This window comes from Microcaecilia unicolor, chromosome 11, assembly GCF_901765095.1.
Source record: "Microcaecilia unicolor chromosome 11, aMicUni1.1, whole genome shotgun sequence".
Classification (NCBI taxonomy): Eukaryota; Metazoa; Chordata; class Amphibia; order Gymnophiona; family Siphonopidae; genus Microcaecilia; species Microcaecilia unicolor.
The window spans coordinates 173,909,952-173,927,994 of NC_044041.1; the positions used below are offsets into that span (position 1 = coordinate 173,909,952).

At 47.3% G+C, this 18,043-nt stretch overlaps 1 protein-coding gene across 2 annotated transcripts in view; it reads left to right on the plus strand.

Moving 5' to 3' along the window:
• Positions 1–18,043, plus strand: part of AXL (AXL receptor tyrosine kinase) — a 190,453-nt gene that overhangs the window by 119,230 nt on the left and 53,180 nt on the right. The window contains exons 11-13 of one of the 2 annotated variants that reach the window (XM_030220148.1): positions 950–1,085; positions 6,574–6,665; positions 12,895–12,990. In XM_030220148.1, the coding sequence (XP_030076008.1) occupies positions 950–1,085; positions 6,574–6,665; positions 12,895–12,990 (324 nt within the window). The remainder of the gene's footprint in view (positions 1–949; positions 1,086–6,573; positions 6,666–12,894; positions 12,991–18,043) is intronic. The other variant, XM_030220149.1, reaches the window with a different exon arrangement.

Below are 18,043 nucleotides of genomic sequence, written 5' to 3' on the forward strand. Positions count from 1 at the left end.
AAGTGGCTTACCTCAGCCAAGTCATGGTCACAAGACATAAGTTTTAGAGGCATATGGTGGGGCTTTAACTCTGAGTGGAGGAGTAGCCTAGTGGTTAGTGCAGTGGGCTTTGATCCTGGGGAACTGGGTTTGATTCCCACTGCAGCTCCTTGTGACTGTGGACAAGTCACTTAACCCTCCATTGCCCATGGTACAAAATAAGTACCTGAATACATGTAAAACTGCTTTGAATGTAGTTGCAAAAACCTCAGAAAGGCAGTATACCAAGTCCCATTTCCCTTTCCTCCCCCTTTCTTCTCTGGGCCTCCTTAACCCCAGTCAGCTCCTACCTTTTATGCTTCCTCTTTCCTTCAGCTCCACCTCTCTCATCTCACTTCCTCCCTTGGCGGGTCTAATGGGTTTGGCTCAGGCTATCTGAGGGACTATCCTTAAGGGTGAGGGGCCGTATTCTGTATACCCCCTCACGCTCATTAAGAATTAACAGTTATCCTGTTATATTTAGGATAAGTATTTTCCTCAACTAGGCTTAACTGGTTACTTTTGACCAGATACTATCAAATATTGACACTATCTGGTTAAATAAAATCAATAAATAACCATGTCTCCCTCATCCCTTGGCAGCATGCCTCTCTCTCCTCCCTAAGATAACCAGTTAAATGCTATCACAACCACTGACAGGAGTGTGAAATTTTAAAATGGAGATTTGTCTGGTTAACTCCTAAAGTTAACCAGTCAAATCTTTTGAATATTTTGCCTCTAGTTATAAAGTTACTCAAATAGAATAACTATTACCTGCGGCCTCTGTACTAACCTTTACTACCACATCTTTAAATGGAATTTCCGTAGCAGCAAGGTTACCTCATGACAGCGCATTTAAAAGCTATGTTAACTCAATGAAAATTCAGACACACTTCATTATCTACCCTGCCTGATACCACCTTCTGTGCAGCAGTGGGAGAAAACCCCGCTCCAGCCATCCTTTGGCACTGGTGGTACGTCGTCATGGCTGTGGCTGTTGCTGCCTGCTGCGCCATCTTCCTGGCCATCTTTGTCGCCCGTCTGCGAAAGAAGGAGACACGATACGGGTATGTTTAAATGGTGGTGATGTCATAGAGTTTGAGGACCCTGAAGGAGACCTGTTTTGTTTTAAAGCAAAAGATATAAAATATCCCAGTCACTTACTCCTGGATCTATAAATGGTGACTAAAGTTGCACTCGCAAATCAGTACGCATGGCTGATTTGCACATGCAACTTAATTGCTTAACAAGCTAATTAGTGCTGATAATTAACTACTAACAAGCAATTATTGGCACTAATTAGCACTAATTAGAATTTACGCACACAACTTTTTAAGCATATTCTGTAAAGAGGTGTGCATTAATTCTAATGCACAGGTCACAAAAGGGGGTGTAGCCATGGGAGGGGCAAGGGACGGTCATGGGCGTTCCTAAAAATTATGGACACTGTTATAGAATAAGCCTGACCTGCGCCTAAATTAGGCACGGGCATTTATACCAGGTTTTAATTGGCATAAATCGTAGCACCTAAATTTTAGTCATGGTGACAGGCGCTATGTGTATTCTATAAAAGATGCCTAACTTTAGGCAAGGTTTATAGAATAGCACTAAGCGCAGTTTTTTCAGCGCCAGTTTTTTTAGGTGTCATTTATAGAATCTGGTCATTAATGCCTAAATGTCCACAATATCAACATATATGCACGTATGTGGGAATATATACAGGGGCGGCCCGACCATTAGTCCACCTGAGGCGGAGGCCTCAGGCGGCACTCTTCAGGAGAGGCATCTCCCCTTCGCAGCATTACCCAGCAGCGGCAGTGATTCCCATACGCTGCCCTTCTGCCAGCACCCACCTCTTCCCTATACTGTGGCCGCCTCTCTGATGTAACTTCCTGTTTCGTCAGAAGCTCAGGCAGCCACAGTAAAGGGAAGAGGCGGATGCCGGCAGCAGGGCAGCACCGCAAACGGGCTGGAGTTAGGAAGGAGGGGAAGCATCTCAGCCGGGTGGGGGGGGCAGCATCCTAGCTCCGCCTCAGGTGGCATCTTGCCTTGGACCGGCCCTGAATATATGTATGTAAATAACAAAATTCTGTCTATGAGCTATTATATAAAATGGTTCCTAAATGCAATGGTTCGTAGTTTGAGAGTGGGCATACAACCTGGCAGAGTCTGGGCAGAAAGTGGGAGCCCACACTGCTACATACATAAATTATAGTTTTATTTATGCTTCAGTGGCGTAGCTATGGATGGCCTGCCAGCTGAAAATCTCCCCTAAGGCGCCAAGAAACTCCCGTACATAGCTCAGGAGTCGGCAGCTGCTTCCTTGTTTTCACGCAAGCACAGAGTGCTGGCATCAGCAGCTCAGGAAGCAGCTGCTGACTGCCGAGCTGTGCACAGCAATTTTGGGGCACCTTCGGGGAGATCTTCAGCTGGTGTGGTTTGGAAACCCCGCCAGTTGGGTACTTATAGTTTCTTTTAAAAGTTTAGTGGGTAGGGGGGCTTAACTCAAGGAGAGCAGGGCAGAACGGGGGGGGGGGGGGGGGTGGAGAGGACATTAGTGCCCACCCATTTCCCCCACTTAGGCCCACCCAAAATCTCCTCTCTGACTACGCTACTGGTATGTTTTTTCACAATCTTGGCATAAAGCATTTACACCAGTTTGATGACCTAATTATACACAGGTATTTGCCCTGCTATGCTAATATTCTACAAAAGACAGTTCCTGTAGCATATGCTCCAGATAGGCAGTACCTTAGCACTTAAGTGTAGACATCCCTTTATAGAATTACCCTCTTAATGTTAATATTTCCTGTGCGAACTTGGCAGTAAGAAAGAGAGGCAGTCTATTTGAGGTAAGAAAAAATAACAACCGGGTCAGGAGACACCAGGAAGGCCCAACAGAAGACAGAAACCAACCAGAATGGCAGAAAGTTTTATTGATAATGCCACTTTTTTTTTTCACTTTGGTTGTTTTCTGTAAGACTAGTGAAACATGCCCATTTCTGGAGCAAATGAAACGGGCGCTAGCAAGGTTTTCCTCCCGACCCCCCCCCCCCCCTCCCTACCCACCCCTTCGGCGTTGTGAAGCCACTGACCGCCATTGTTCCGGAGCTCGTCAACGCACGCCACCTTCATCTCCCGAGTCCTTGTTGGTTGTAAAGCCACTGACGCCATTGCTCCGCCCTCGACGTCATCATGTTTGACGCGAGGGCAGAGCCCAGACACAGCGATTTCGGTGGCTTCACCACCATGAACCCTTCGAACCGGAAGGAAGTGCCCGCAGGTACTGACAGTGACGTCAGTGTCCTCAGAATGTTAAGGGTGAGTTTTATTATATAGGATCTTTGACAGCTCAAGTTGTATTAGCGTGCATGCTTGATGTGTTTTCCCTGATGCAGGCAGTTGCCAAAACATTGCCGTATTGGGCTGTGTATTATCCACAAAACTTTCTGCTCCATTGGTTGGTTCCTTTCTTCTAGTGGACCTTCTTGGTGTCTCCTGACCAAGCTGTTGTTTTTCCTTACCTGTGTGACATTGGAGCTAGTGATCTGATCTCCCTGTCCCTCAGCTTTGTCATTGACGCTCTGAATGCACCTTGGAGCCAGTCACTGTATCCGCTTGCATCAAGTCACTTCACTGGCTTCCTATCTGTTTCCACATACAGTTCAAACTTCTCTTATTGACCTATAAGTGCATTCACTCTGCAGCTCCTCAGTACCTCTCCATTCTCATCTCTCCCTACATTCCTCCCCGGGAACTCCGTTCACTGGGAAAATCTCTCTTATCTGCACCCTTCTCCTCCACCGCTAACTCCAGACTCCGTTCCTTTTATCTTGCTGCACCATATGCCTGGAATAGACTTCCTGAGCCAGTAAGACTTCCTGAACCAGTATGTCAAGCTCCATCTCTGGCTGTCTTCAAATCTAAGCTAAAAGCCCACCCTTTTGATGCTGCTTTTAACTCCTAACCCTTATTCACTTGTTCAGAACCCTTATTTTATCACCCTCACTTTAATATTCCCTTATCTCTTGTTTGTCCTGTTTATCTGTCCTAATTAGATTGTAAGCTCTGTCGAGCAGGGACTTTCTCTTCATGTTCAGGTGTACAGCTCTGCATACGTCTAGTAGCGCTATAGAAATGATAAGTAGTAGTAGTAGTAGCTTCTCAAATTGTAACAGAATAATATCTTGACTTTCTCTTCTCTCCTCTTCCAAAGCTCTTATGCACCTGCAAAGTCACGTTACCCCCACCCCCGCCCTGGCTGTATCTTGAATGTTTCTCTAGGTAGTTGCTGCCATACTAGTAGGGATGAGCTGTCATTTGCAGCAACATGGGAAACGTCTGTAATATATTCCATTCCAGATGATATTTAAAATAATTTAACAGGCTAGGAGCAACTCCTGGCAGGTTAAATAGTTTTAAATTTCAGCTATCTTGGCTGAAGATCACTGCTTTGTGCTTAGCCTGGTCACCGGCTATGTCACGCGACATAGCCGGTTAGTGCCAATATTTGTTGGCTGACTGGCTAAGTTTAGCAGCCAGATAGACTCACGTAAATAGCAGATCTATCTTTGGCCGCTATGACTTAGCCATTCGGCTGATGAATATCGGCCTAGCCAGCTATGTTTTAGCGGCCACCCCCCCCCCCCCCCCCCCCACACACACACACACACAGAAATTCGATGCCCCGACATTGAATTTCCAGGTTTACTGGCGACTGCAGGCGTTAGCCCGGCTCCCTCCCATGGTCTGAATATCAGATCCATTGCCATTAATGAATGAAAAAGAGCACAAAAAGCTTGACATTTAGAGGGGAATTCTAAACCTATGCCTGCTGAAACCTGCTGTAAATCCCAATAACCAAGTTAGGCGCAGAAACCCATTATTCCATAACACTGCGCGCAACGTTTTGGAACACCCATGACCCGCCCATGCCTCTCCCTTGGCCATGCCCAGTTTTGGGTTGCATGCTATGGGATTTAGGTGGCCAATGCTATAGAATGGTGTTTAGCCAGATGCACTCGAAAATCCTAATTGGTGCCAAATAACTTCAGTAATTGGTTGTTAACGTCCAATTATTGATGGTTAACAGCTAGTTGGCCAATCAAGTTGTGCATGCATCTCGGAAGCACATCCAAACATGGATACCATATGGGCTTGGGTGTTTTTTCATATGTGGATAGTAGGTGTGCACTGTTTCAAAAGAGTGTGCGCTATGGGCCAGATTTAGTAACTGACACGGAAATTTAGGTGCCAGAAAGATCCGTGCTAAACTGGTATTCTATAAAGGGTGCTCTGCACCAAGCACCCTTTAGTGAACAGTGCTTAACGCTAATTCCCATGCCCCATTTGGGTGAGAAGACTTTTGCCTACTGAAATCTGGGGTAAATCCTGGCACTCACATTGGGCGTACAACCCAGATATTTTATAACACTGCACCTATATGTTTGGAATGCCCCGACCCACTCATGGCCACACTCCCTTTTGGGTTGCACGCGAGACACTCTGGACATGCACTGTTATAGTTGTTATCAGTTTTGAATTTTGTACACTGTAACTCACCTTGAATTTAATTTGATAGTTGGCGAGTAATAAATCTTTGTTAACATAACAGAATAGAATATAGGCAGATGGCTGCATAAGTCTAAATTAATACCAATAATTGATTAATTAACACTTTGGTGTCCAATGTTCCCATAAAAAGCCATATGGGAACAGATTGATGGGAACATTGGACACTAAAGGGTTTTTAATGGCTCATTAATTAAAATGTGCGCGCATCTGTCCAGTGTACCCAAATTTGGGCGATCGCTATAGAATCTGGGGATTAGTAAAAAGAGTGCTCCCATCAAACCATGCACATACACTCTCAATCAGAAGAATGCACATGCTTTCCAAAAGATCATATACTGAATGACTTTGCCAGGGGCAGTCCAAGGCAAGATGCTGCCTGAGGCAGGGCCGAGATGCTGCCCTGTCCCGTCCCCCCCTCCCCCCTCCCCCTGTGCCAAGTTCTGACATCTCCCGCCTTCGTTCCTCCACCCCGTTCCCCGAGTTTATCTTCTTTCTTCATGTTCCAAAAGCTGGCGGCGGTAGCGATTCCCATACTCTGCCCTGTCGTCAGCACTGGCCTCCTTCTCTACTGCAGCCATCTCTGAGGAAACAAAGTTACATCAGAGAGGCGGACATCGTAAAGAGAAGAGGTGAGTGCCAGCAGCAGGGCAATGTTTGGGAACCACGCCTGACTCCACCGCCTTTTGGAACATGAAGAAAGAAGGTAAACTCGGGGAAGGGAGGAGATGCCACTCCTGAAAGAGTGCCGCCTGAGGCCCCTGCCTCAGGTGGCCTAATGGACGGGCCGCCCCTTGACTTTGCTGTCATGACAACAAAGTAACCAAAGAAAAAAGAATAAAGCGAACATTCCTGGGAACAACATGAAATGAAAACTTTCTGGATGCCCATCCCTACATACTGGGGCCCTGTTTTGAAGAAAGGCAGAATTTAAGTCCAAATTACAAATGAATTTGTTTTGACAGTTTTCTTCTGACTCTGTAGGGAGGCATTTGAACCCGCAGTGGAGCAGGGTGAGCTGGTCGTACGATATCGTGTAAAGAAATCCTACAGCCGAAGGACTACAGAGACCACCTGTGAGTATCCTCAGCCATTTATACGGTATCCCTAAGACTCTGTCAGGTGCAGGGGAATTATTTGTCACTGAATCTATAAACAGTTCCCTGAGCGAATCCCCTCCTGGCCCTCTGAGAACAGTATATGTCAGAACAGAATAGTTTAATACAAGGGGCTTATTGATGAGGCAGGAGAGTCTCCACTTTCAACACCTGGTGATACTGGTGCAGTGTATATCCTGTTAGTGAATCAGCATCTGTTCCGAGTTCTCAGTGTACTATGTGCTCCTTTGGCAAGTCAGCAGCTTCTCTGTATTATCATGGTAGTGCACAGGGGCGTAGCTACGTGGGGCCACGGGGGCATGGGGCCATGAGGGCATGGGCCTCCACAGATTACGCCCTGGCCCCCTCTACATTTGACCGCCGCCACCCGCCCCGCCATCGCATCATCATCAGGTACCTTGTTTGCTGGCGGGGGTCCCCAATCCCCGCCAGCCGAAGAGTTTTCTTCAGCACCGGTTGACTCCGGTGCCTTCATTGTGTGATTATTTGTTTCTGACGCCTTACATCCTGCACTGTTGACCGGCGCTGAAGAAGACTCTTCGGCTGGTGGGGATTGGGGACCCCTGCCAGCAAACAAGGTACCTGATGCAGCGGTGGGGCAGGCGGGCGGACGGCAGTGGCGGCCAGGGGGGGTTGCGGCGGTGGCGGCGGGGGGGTTGCGGTGGCGGCAGTGGGGGGGGGGATCGGCGGTGGGGGGAGGTGGCTAAACAGTGCCCCCCCACCTCGGGCTCTGGCCCCCCTCCCGCTGAGGTCTGGCTACACCCCTGGAAGTGCACACTCCATTGGTACCTTGGCATCTTTTCTCTTGTTGCTACTGCAGTGCTGCTTTAGAAAGTTACCACTTTGATCTACAAATTGATAAAGCTGGGTCTTCTTCCAATAAACAGACTGCTCTTCCAGGGTAACCGTAAAACTCCTGTCAACCAAACCCACCTCCATCACCAATAAGACCCCCCCCCCCCCCCGAACTAATGAGGATGGGGGACAAACTGGCCACTTCTCACATCATTTATGTGAAAACTGGTCACAAGTTTTGCATTCATGCATTGCCACCCAGCCCCGTTCCTTCCCCTCTCAATCTCTGTGTATGAGTAAGCCAGCCTGACACACTGTCAGGTGAATTTTCGAAAGAGAAGGACGCCCATCTTCCGACACAAATCGGGAGATGTGCGTCCTTCTCTCAGGGTCGCCTAAATCGGTATAATTGAAAGCCGATTTTTGGGTGTCCTCAACTGCTTTCCGTCGTGGGGATGACCAAAATTCACGGGGGCATGTCGGCACCATACCGAAGACGAGACTGGGGCGTGATTTAGTGATGGGCGTCTTCGGCCGATAATGGATAAAAGAAGAGCGTCCCTGACGAGCATTTGGCCGACTTTACTTGGTCCATTTTTTTTCATGACCAAGTCTCGAAAAGGTGCGCCGAACTGGCCAGATGACCACCGGAGGGAATCGGGGATGACCTCCCCTTACTCCCCCAGTGGTCACCAACCCCCTCCCACCCCCCAAAAAATGTAAAAACATTTTTTCCAGCCTCTATGCCAGCCTCAAATGTTATACCCAGTTCCATCACAGCAGTATGCAGGTTCCTGGAGCTGTTTTTAGTGGGTGCAGTGCACTTCAGGCAGGTGGACCCAGGCCCATCCCCCCCCACCTGTTACACTTGTGGTGGTAAATGTGAGCCCTCCAAAACCCACAAGAAACCCACTGTACCCACATGTAGGTGCCCCCCTTCACCCCTTAGGGCTATGGTAGTGGTGTACAGTTGTGGGGAGTGGGTTTGGGGGTCGGTTGGAGGGTTCAGCACCGAAGGTAAGGGAGCTATGCAGCTGGGAGCAATTTGTGAAGTCCACTGCAGTGCCCCCTAGGGTGTCCGGTAGGTGTCCTGGCATATGAGGGGGACCAGTGCACTACGAATGCTGGCTCCTCCCACGACCAAATAGCATGGATTTGGTCGTTTTTTAGATGGGCGTCCTCGGTTTCCATTATCGCCGAAAACCGGGGATGACCATCTCAAAAATGACCTAAGAACCATCATCTCTAAGGTCGACCTAAATTTCATGATTTGGGCATCCCCGACCGCATTATCGAAACGAGAGATGGACGCCCATCTTGTTTCGATAATACGGGTTGCCCCACCCCTTTACGGGGCCGTCCTGCGAGGATGCCCTCATGACAACTTGGGCGCCCCGTTCGATTATGCCCCTCTATGGCTCCCCCTGTTATCCAAAGCAGACTCAGCTTGGACCTTCAAAGCAGCCTTTAGACAGCCTGACAGTCTCTTATCAGGTAGGTGAGGCACATCTCCTCCTGCACTGTTGAGTTAACAATGGAAAGAGTTGGGGGGGGGGGGGGGGTACATAACTCTTAAAACATTAGTGCAAATCCTCCCACCCGTCTATCACTTATCAGTAAACATGGGCAGATCTTAACAGTCCCTGCAGAGTGGGAAGAGAAATGGAGGAAAATAAAGCAGTGGGAAAGGGGAGGAGATTATAGAGAGGAGAGAATGCAAAGAGATAAGGGTAGGAAGAGTGAGGAAGGGGAGGGGAGAGACCCCCAGACAGGACTTTTTTTTTTTTTTTCTTTTGTTGACAGTACTGAAATCCAGCATGCAGGGGGTGAATGTTTTCTTCCTGGCTGCAGCTCAGGAAAGTTCAGCTCAGAGCTAAAGAGCTGGAATGGGAAATAATTACGATTGCACTGCCTTCCTCTGCCAGTGTTTCTCCCTCCTCTTTTCCTCCTCTCACTAACTGCCTCTCTCTCAGATTCAGAAAACTGGAATTGGCAGACAATTTGTACATGTGTGTGTCGACAAAGCCTGTCTCTCCCTCTCTCTTATCAGCCTCCCTCCCTTCATTCCCAACCCTTTTCTCGATTTGTCCTCCTCTCTCTTCCCAGCATGTCCAGGTGGTACCAGCTGTCCCGGCAAACCCCCGGATCAGTGGCGTACCAAGGGGGGGGCGGTGGGGGTGGTCCGCCCCAGGTGCACGCCGCTGGGGGGGTGCCATGCGCTTGTCGGCTCTTCATTTTCATGCTTCCTTTGCCCCGGAACAGGTTACTTCCTGTTCCGGGGCAGAGGGAGTATGAAAACGAAGAGCCGGCAGGCGAGCGGCACACCCCCCCCCCCCCCCCCCCGCCCAGCGGCGTGCACCCGGGGGGGATTCTTTCACCGGGGGATCGGGGGGGGTTCGCCAGTGGGGGGGCATCGCGCTGTTCCGGGGGGGCGCTGCACCCGGGGGGGGGGGGCGCATAGGCGATCCGCCCCGGGTGTCAGCCCCCCTAGGAACACCACTGCCCCGGATTAACAGGTTGAACTTACCTCACTTTCAAAATTTTAGTTTTTTAGTTCATTTTCATCCTAATAAACCACTCTCCACCATGATATTGAGAGCAAAGTACAATGTAATTCAATTCAGTAGATTGCCTAAATAAAGAAACTATTGTCACTGAAATCAACTAAGTATCCTTCGTAGCAAGGGGTCCTTATACTAAGCTGTGGGAAGCACTAATGTGAGGTTACCGAAGCTTAAAATGCCTTACCGCAGGGCACGCTCAGGCGTCCCGTGGATTTTATTTGTTAGCGTTGGGGGCAGTGCAGAGGGTAGGCATGTGCTGTGCTAATTGGTTAATGCAGCTACGTCACCATGAGCTAACCAATTACCGTATTTTTCGGACTATAAGACGCACTTTTTTCCCCCCAAATTTGGGAGGAAAATGGGGGGTGCGTCTTATAGTCCGAAGGTAGACTTCTTCCTACTCACGCGATCTTTCCTGGTGGTCTAGTGACGTCGGGGCAGGAAAGAGCCCCCTCTTTCCTGCCCAGCGCGCTGCTCTCCATCCTCCTGTATGCAGCCTGACGGTCTCGGCGAGATTCAAAATGGCCGCCGAGAATTGAAGTCTCGGCGGCCATTTTGAATCTCGCCGAGACTGTCAGGCTGCATACAGGAGGATGGAGAGCAGCGAACTGGCCAGGAAAGAACAGGGCCGGGGGGAAGGCGGGATTCGGACAAGACGCACCTGAGCACCTAGGTTTTAGAGTTGGGAAAAAGTAAAAAAAAATTTTTCCTATTTCCCTCCTCTAAAACCTAGGTGCGTCTTATGGTCCGGTGCGTCTTATAGTCCGAAAAATACGGTAGCACGTGGCTAGTAGAGAGTTGCACAGAGACAGAAATTTCACCCGCCCCACCCATCCCTGCTAGAACCTAACCCATCCCCGCCCATCCCCACTAGAATCTCCTCCATTCCAGCTCATCTCCACAAGTAATCTCCTCCATCCCCACCCGTCCGTTGTGCTTTTAAAAAAAAAAACCCCGACTTGTGGTAAAATAACTCATTTTAACAGTGCCCATGTTGGTAACTTCCTCTCAGTACTTAGGGGATTTCAATGCAAACAACCATATCCATTAATTTTTTTTAGTGCTATTATAATTGTCATGGCACAAGGAAAGGACAGGTAGGCTGGCCTGGCACTACCGTGGGAACCCCACAGGACCTGTGTCCATCCCTGTGGGATCCCCACAGGACCTGCTTCCATTCCCGCGGGAGTCCCTTGGATATGGAGGGGATCCCCACGGGATTCCCACTAACCCCGTTCCCATGCAGCTCTCTAGTGGTTAGCATATGAGCCCTTACTGCCTACAAACTATTTATTTATTTATTTAGATTTTACTCACACCTTTTTCAGTAGTAGCTCAAAGTGATTTACATTCAGGTACTCTGGATATTTCTCTGTCCTAGGAGGGCTCACAATCTAAGTTTGTACCTGAGGCAATGGAGGGTTAAGTGACTTGCCCAAGATCACAAGGAGCAGCAGTGGGATTTGAACCAGCCAACTCTGGATTGCAAGACCAGTGCTCTAACCACTAGGCCACTCCTCCACTAGGTGGCACTAAGGCCATGCGCTAATGGGGAAATAGCGCATGGCCATTATTGGACAAAGAGAAAAATGTGCCTTTTACAAGCAGTGCTAAAAGTGGCCTTAGTGTGTATGAAAGACGCAGGCCACATTTTAGTGCTGCTTGATAAAGGGACCCTTTAAGAAGGTAAAATAACCTAAAAGAAATTTGAAAAATCCTAAACTGTTGTTTAACAGTGTGCTGATACAGCCGGGTTTTTCACATAAACTTAAAACCCAATAGCTCATATTTCAGTAAAACTTGTTGGGAATAATTGGAAATGTCTAATCTAGCTATTTCTACATTATTTCTGCCTTCAGTAGCACTGTCAGGGCAATCCTGTAAAGTATGCACGAGCAGTTATGCGCTGATTACATGCGTGTGTTATTAGAATAATAGCTAGCGAGCACAACACAAGATGACTGCCTAGAGATTTTGCTGTCCCACTCCTCTGCTCTTTTATATTTTTAATTAATCCGTTGCTATTCAGTTTTGATATTGGAACTTTTTTTAGTTTTCTGGTTTTCTCATCATGTCTGCCAATAAACCTGTGAAACTGGACTTCTCAGTGACCTCCAATCAGGGTATAAGATGTTCTCTCACCATCTCCCTGTAAAATGGCGGCAGGCAAACAGGATGACATTCCTGTGCACGCTGTTCTATTTCTCAACATCTAAAACATCAGATACAACTGGGCCATCCAGATGTTTAAGTGTCGGCACTTATACGTGTAAGCTGGTGTTTTAGACCCTAGTCCTGTAAGTGCAAAGACATAGGAATGAAGACATAGGAGCAGATATGGTGATAAAGAACAGGAAATCACAAACAAAAAAAAAACAGGAAGAACACCTGTACGTAAAAATTACCTGGAAGAGAAATAGGGGTAGGTCAAAACAGCTTCCAGCAGCCAACTGTAGATAAACAAAATTTTATTGACAAAGCACCCACACTTTAAAAAGACCCAACACAGGGCCGTGTTTCAGCAGAAAGTGGCCTGCCTCAGGGGGTCAAAGTGCTCTGTCCGCTGTAGTGTGGAGAGATGGTGCTGAAACAGCATAGAAATCGACAAAAGTCGACCCTCAACTGGGTACTATGAATAGAGTAAAAGTAGCTACTGGTGCCGTGTTCTGTTCCCTAACATTTGGCACCAGTAGCTGCTTTTACTGTATTCACAGTACCCTCAGGCCTCATGTGGCCTAATGGTAGGGCTGTCACTGACCCCCCAGACTGTCTAAGCTCCACTTCCATGATCAAACCCGTGACTGTTATTCTTCTGTTTCCTTCCTTAGTGAACAGCCTGGGCATCTCTGATGATCTAAAAGAAAAATTGCGAGATGTGATGGTGGACCGCCATAAGGTGGCCCTGGGGAAAACGCTCGGAGAAGGTGAGCTTCCTTGCTTGAACTTAGCATATGTGCCTTTTAATTTAACTCATTCAATGTAAACAACATCTGTACCATAAAATAATCTTTGTGTGATGTAAATATGTCCTTTGCACAATTCTGAACACCCTTTGCCTTGTTTTTTTTTGAGCTGGCTGTTTTCTTTTGCTCCTTGAAACTTCATCACAGCTCCTTCAGAATTTTTTCCCCATTCTTTTTCTCTCTCTTTACCCCACCTGTTCATTGTGGCCATAGTTCTCAGGGCCGCCGAGAGACACAGCTGGGACAGGACTACCTACCCCCCCCCCCACCCCACACACACACTCCCTGCCACACTCCCCCCCCTTGGGCCCCCGCCACACTCCCTTACCACTGTGTCTGATTGCTGCTCCTTCCGTCTGTCGTCTCCTGCTCCTGTGTGCCAGGACCCAGTTGATAGCCCCTCTCTCCTCCACTCCCTTTCCCAGATGCTGCCGTCTTAACATCCCCTACCCCAACCAACTCAGAAAGTAGAAGACCTGACCCAGGAATCAAATTGGGGACCTTTTGCAGAGTAGTTCACAGTAGTGGCATAGCTAGGGGGGTACCAGGGGAGCGACCACTCCCATCATGTACCTATGCAGTCTGCACTTCACTCCTCCCGACGTCACAACCTGGCTACGCTTCTGGTCCATAGCACTGTCACTGAACCACTAGACTGGCCCTTGACTTAACATATTTCATAAGGGCAGAAGAAGAGCTGGTGCAAGGGTAGTGTCAGCCCTTCAATTAATTTTCAGGCCCCTAGCCTGTAGCCCTCCAGAAACTTTGCTAATTAAACTATCATGTGCATTGTATAAATTTTCCATAAAAATGCAGATTAAAGTATGTGTTGATGGCTCTCAGTGTGGCTATTAGGATCTATTGTTTTGCTTTGACTGTGCTCTTTGCTGCCCCCCCCCCCCTTTCAAAAAGAAGTTGCGGCCCTAGGCGACTGCCTAATCTGGCCTTATCCTTGGCCAGCTCTGAACAAGTGGAAAAAAGAAATTTACCTTACCAAAAATGAGAGTTTTGCTTGCCTTCTCTTCCCCTGTAGCACTCCGGCAGAGTGCCTCTGCTTATCTGTGTGTTTTCTAAGAACACCAAGGAGAGCTATAATTTCCAGCCCTTCCTGTTCTCCACTCTTTGGCTGTGCAAGAATAGCTGAAGGTGCCTGGAGCTGGAATCTTTCCAGAGCCCTCTGGGGTAGGTCAGCTGTTGAAGGAAATCCTGCCGGAAAGTATTCAGAGCAATAATCAGTTCTGCTGAGAGACTGGAGAAGAGAACTTGGCTTTTTCCAAGGGGAAGAAGGCAACAGTCAGAGTTTTTATTTTCCCCACCTAGCAGGATCCCTGTTTTTTGAGAGAAGAAAGAAAAGGAGAGAGTTTCTTGAAAGTGACTTGGGAAAGGGTATCCCAAAGAATGGAAAGCAATTTGTTGGTTTTGCAGTCAGGTCAACATCAGTAAATGAGAAAAATGAGCCAGCAATTAGCAGAAGGGCTTTAACAGGAAGTAGGCCCAACGATCATCCATATGGGATGCAAAGCCCCTGGAGGGTTGAAAAATGACTGAAATGCAGCCTTGATCCAACATAGAGAGTACAGCTCTTCTCCTACCATTGAAAGTGAGAGGAGAGCAGATTGTATTTGGGGGGGGGGGGGGGGGGCGAATAGAGGAACAAATAAAAGGACTGGATGGTGAGAAGTGGGGATCAAGGTGTGGTTATAAATACAGTTGCCTGCCCTAGGCACAGACATACCTAGTTATGATCTACACGCAGGAAAATAGAGACAGGGGATTTGGGAGAAAGCAAAGAAAAAATAGAAGATGGAAGGTGAACAGGGACTAGAAAGAAGGAAGAAGAAGCTGAAAGTGCACCCTTAGAGTGAAGCATAATGATATATTTCAGATGCAGCCCCAGTCTCCTAGCAGGTCGATCAGGGACCCTCTCCAGGGAGAGACAAATGAAATTCGAAACCTCAGGAAGAGACATTCCTATTAAATGTCATCCAAACATATTCATAGAGGGAGGGGGCCAAGATGTATGTGCAGATAGGCACACAGTCTGCAATAGATGCTTGTACAACAGAGAGGTGAGAGGATGAGGCATGAGGAAGACAGCTGGAAGATAATGATCATGGTGAAGAAACACAGACCCTGTTATTTCTTTCATAAGGTTTTCAACATCTCATGTAGTAGCAGGCCTTGCGCCCTACTATTTTTCCTCAAGATTGAACGTTCTTCCACTTCAGCTGCCATCGATTCCCATCCCAAGTTTTGGTTCAGCTTGTCTGAGTCCGCTGATCCAGCCTTCCCAAAGGGGTAGCCCACATCAAACCGAGAAACCTTTCCATTTGCCTTCACTCACTCCGTTAATATCAGAAATATAAGTTTCACTGAAAGCCAGGGAACACAAAGCATAAAAAAGTAACTCTGGTATGTCACAGAGACTGGTATAACAGCATCCGGTCTGGCATTAAATTTAATCTATGGTTCATGAGATGTTAAAAAATTAACATGGTGTTGAATCTGATAAACTTCAGCCCATTCAGGGAGAAGGGAGGCATTTTATTTATTTGTTACATTTGCATCCCACATTTTCCCACCTATTTGCAGGCTCAATGAGGCTTACATAGCGCTGTGGGGCGAAAGCCTCCTCCGGTAAAGAAACAAATATAGAGTGATGTTATTTTAAATGAAATAGATATGTACGGACACATTAGGGAAACATAGAGAGGGAGATTATATAAAGTTCATTAAGTTCATAACAAGTTTGGGTTTCTTTGAGTTGCTGGATTCAGATAATTAAGTTGGGTCATTAGGATATGCCTTTTCGAACAGGTAAGTCTTTAGTGATTTCCGGACGGTGAGGTGGTCATACATATTTTTCAAGGTTTTTGGGAGTACATTCCAGAGTTGTGTACTTATATATGAGAAGCTGGATCCATGAACTGATTTGTATTTGAGTCCTTTGCAACTAGGGTGGCGGAGACTTTAAGAGTGTGATGGTCTGATTGAGTTTCTGGTTGGTAGGTCTATGAGGTCAGACATATATCCTGGGGCATCATCATATATAATCTTATGGACCAGGGTACAAACCTTAAAAGCAATATGTTCTCTAACTGGTAGCCAGTGTAATCTTTCACGAAGGGGTTTAACCCTATCAAATCGCGGTCTTCCAAATACAAGCCTGGCTGCCATATTTTGAGCAGACTGAAGCTTCTTTATGAGATTTTCTTTGCATCCGGCATGGGGGACAAGGGAAGTGTACAGTGGTGGAAATAAGTATTTGATCCCTTGCTGATTTTGTAAGTTTGCCCACTGACAAAGACATGAGCAGCCCATAATTGAAGGGTAGGTTATTGGTAACAGTGAGAGATAGCACATCACAAATTAAATCCGGAAAATCACATTGTGGAAAGTATATGAATTTATTTGCATTCTGCAGAGGGAAATAAGTATTTGATCCCCCACCAACCAGTAAGAGATCTGGCCCCTACAGACCAGGTAGATGCTCCAAATCAACTCGTTACCTGCATGACAGACAGCTGTCGGCAATGGTCACCTGTATGAAAGACACCTGTCCACAGACTCAGTGAATCAGTCAGACTCTAACCTCTACAAAATGGCCAAGAGCAAGGAGCTGTCTAAGGATGTCAGGGACAAGATCATACACCTGCACAAGGCTGGAATGGGCTACAAAACCATCAGTAAGACGCTGGGCGAGAAGGAGACAACTGTTGGTGCCATAGTAAGAAAATGGAAGAAGTACAAAATGACTGTCAATCGACAAAGATCTGGGGCTCCACGCAAAATCTCACCTCGTGGGGTATCCTTGATCATGAGGAAGGTTAGAAATCAGCCTACAACTACAAGGGGGGAACTTGTCAATGATCTCAAGGCAGCTGGGACCACTGTCACCACGAAAACCATTGGTAACACATTACGACATAACGGATTGCAATCCTGCAGTGCCCGCAAGGTCCCCCTGCTCCGGAAGGCACATGTGACGGCCCGTCTGAAGTTTGCCAGTGAACACCTGGATGATGCCGAGAGTGATTGGGAGAAGGTGCTGTGGTCAGATGAGACAAAAATTGAGCTCTTTGGCATGAACTCAACTCGCCGTGTTTGGAGGAAGAGAAATGCTGCCTATGACCCAAAGAACACCGTCCCCACTGTCAAGCATGGAGGTGGAAATGTTATGTTTTGGGGGTGTTTCTCTGCTAAGGGCACAGGACTACTTCACCGCATCAATGGGAGAATGGATGGGGCCATGTACCGTACAATTCTGAGTGACAACCTCCTTCCCTCCGCCAGGGCCTTAAAAATGGGTCGTGGCTGGGTCTTCCAGCACGACAATGACCCAAAACATACAGCCAAGGCAACAAAGGAGTGGCTCAGGAAGAAGCACATTAGGGTCATGGAGTGGCCTAGCCAGTCACCAGACCTTAATCCCATTGAAAACTTATGGAGGGAGCTGAAGCTGCGAGTTGCCAAGCGACAGCCCAGAACTCTTAATGATTTAGAGATGATCTGCAAAGAGGAGTGGACCAAAATTCCTCCTGACATGTGTGCAAACCTCATCATCAACTACAGAAGACGTCTGACCGCTGTGCTTGCCAACAAGGGTTTTGCCACCAAGTATTAGGTCTTGTTTGCCAGAGGGATTAAATACTTATTTCCCTCTGCAGAATGCAAATAAATTCATAAACTTTCCACAATGTGATTTTCTGGATTTAATTTGTGATGTGCTATCTCTCACTGTTACCAATAACCTACCCTTCAATTATGGGCTGCTCATGTCTTTGTCAGTGGGCAAACTTACAAAATCAGCAAGGGATCAAATACTTATTTCCACCACTGTATGTGTGAAATGTTAAAATATGTCCTTCTTGACAATAGATGTTGGCACTGTAAGACTGAAGTGGGGCTTTCTGTCACATAAGTTCAGTATACGTTGTTGCAGAAATATTGCTCAGATGTTTGGCAGAAGATCACATAGATAGTGAATGTTTGGAAAGATATTAACTATAAATAT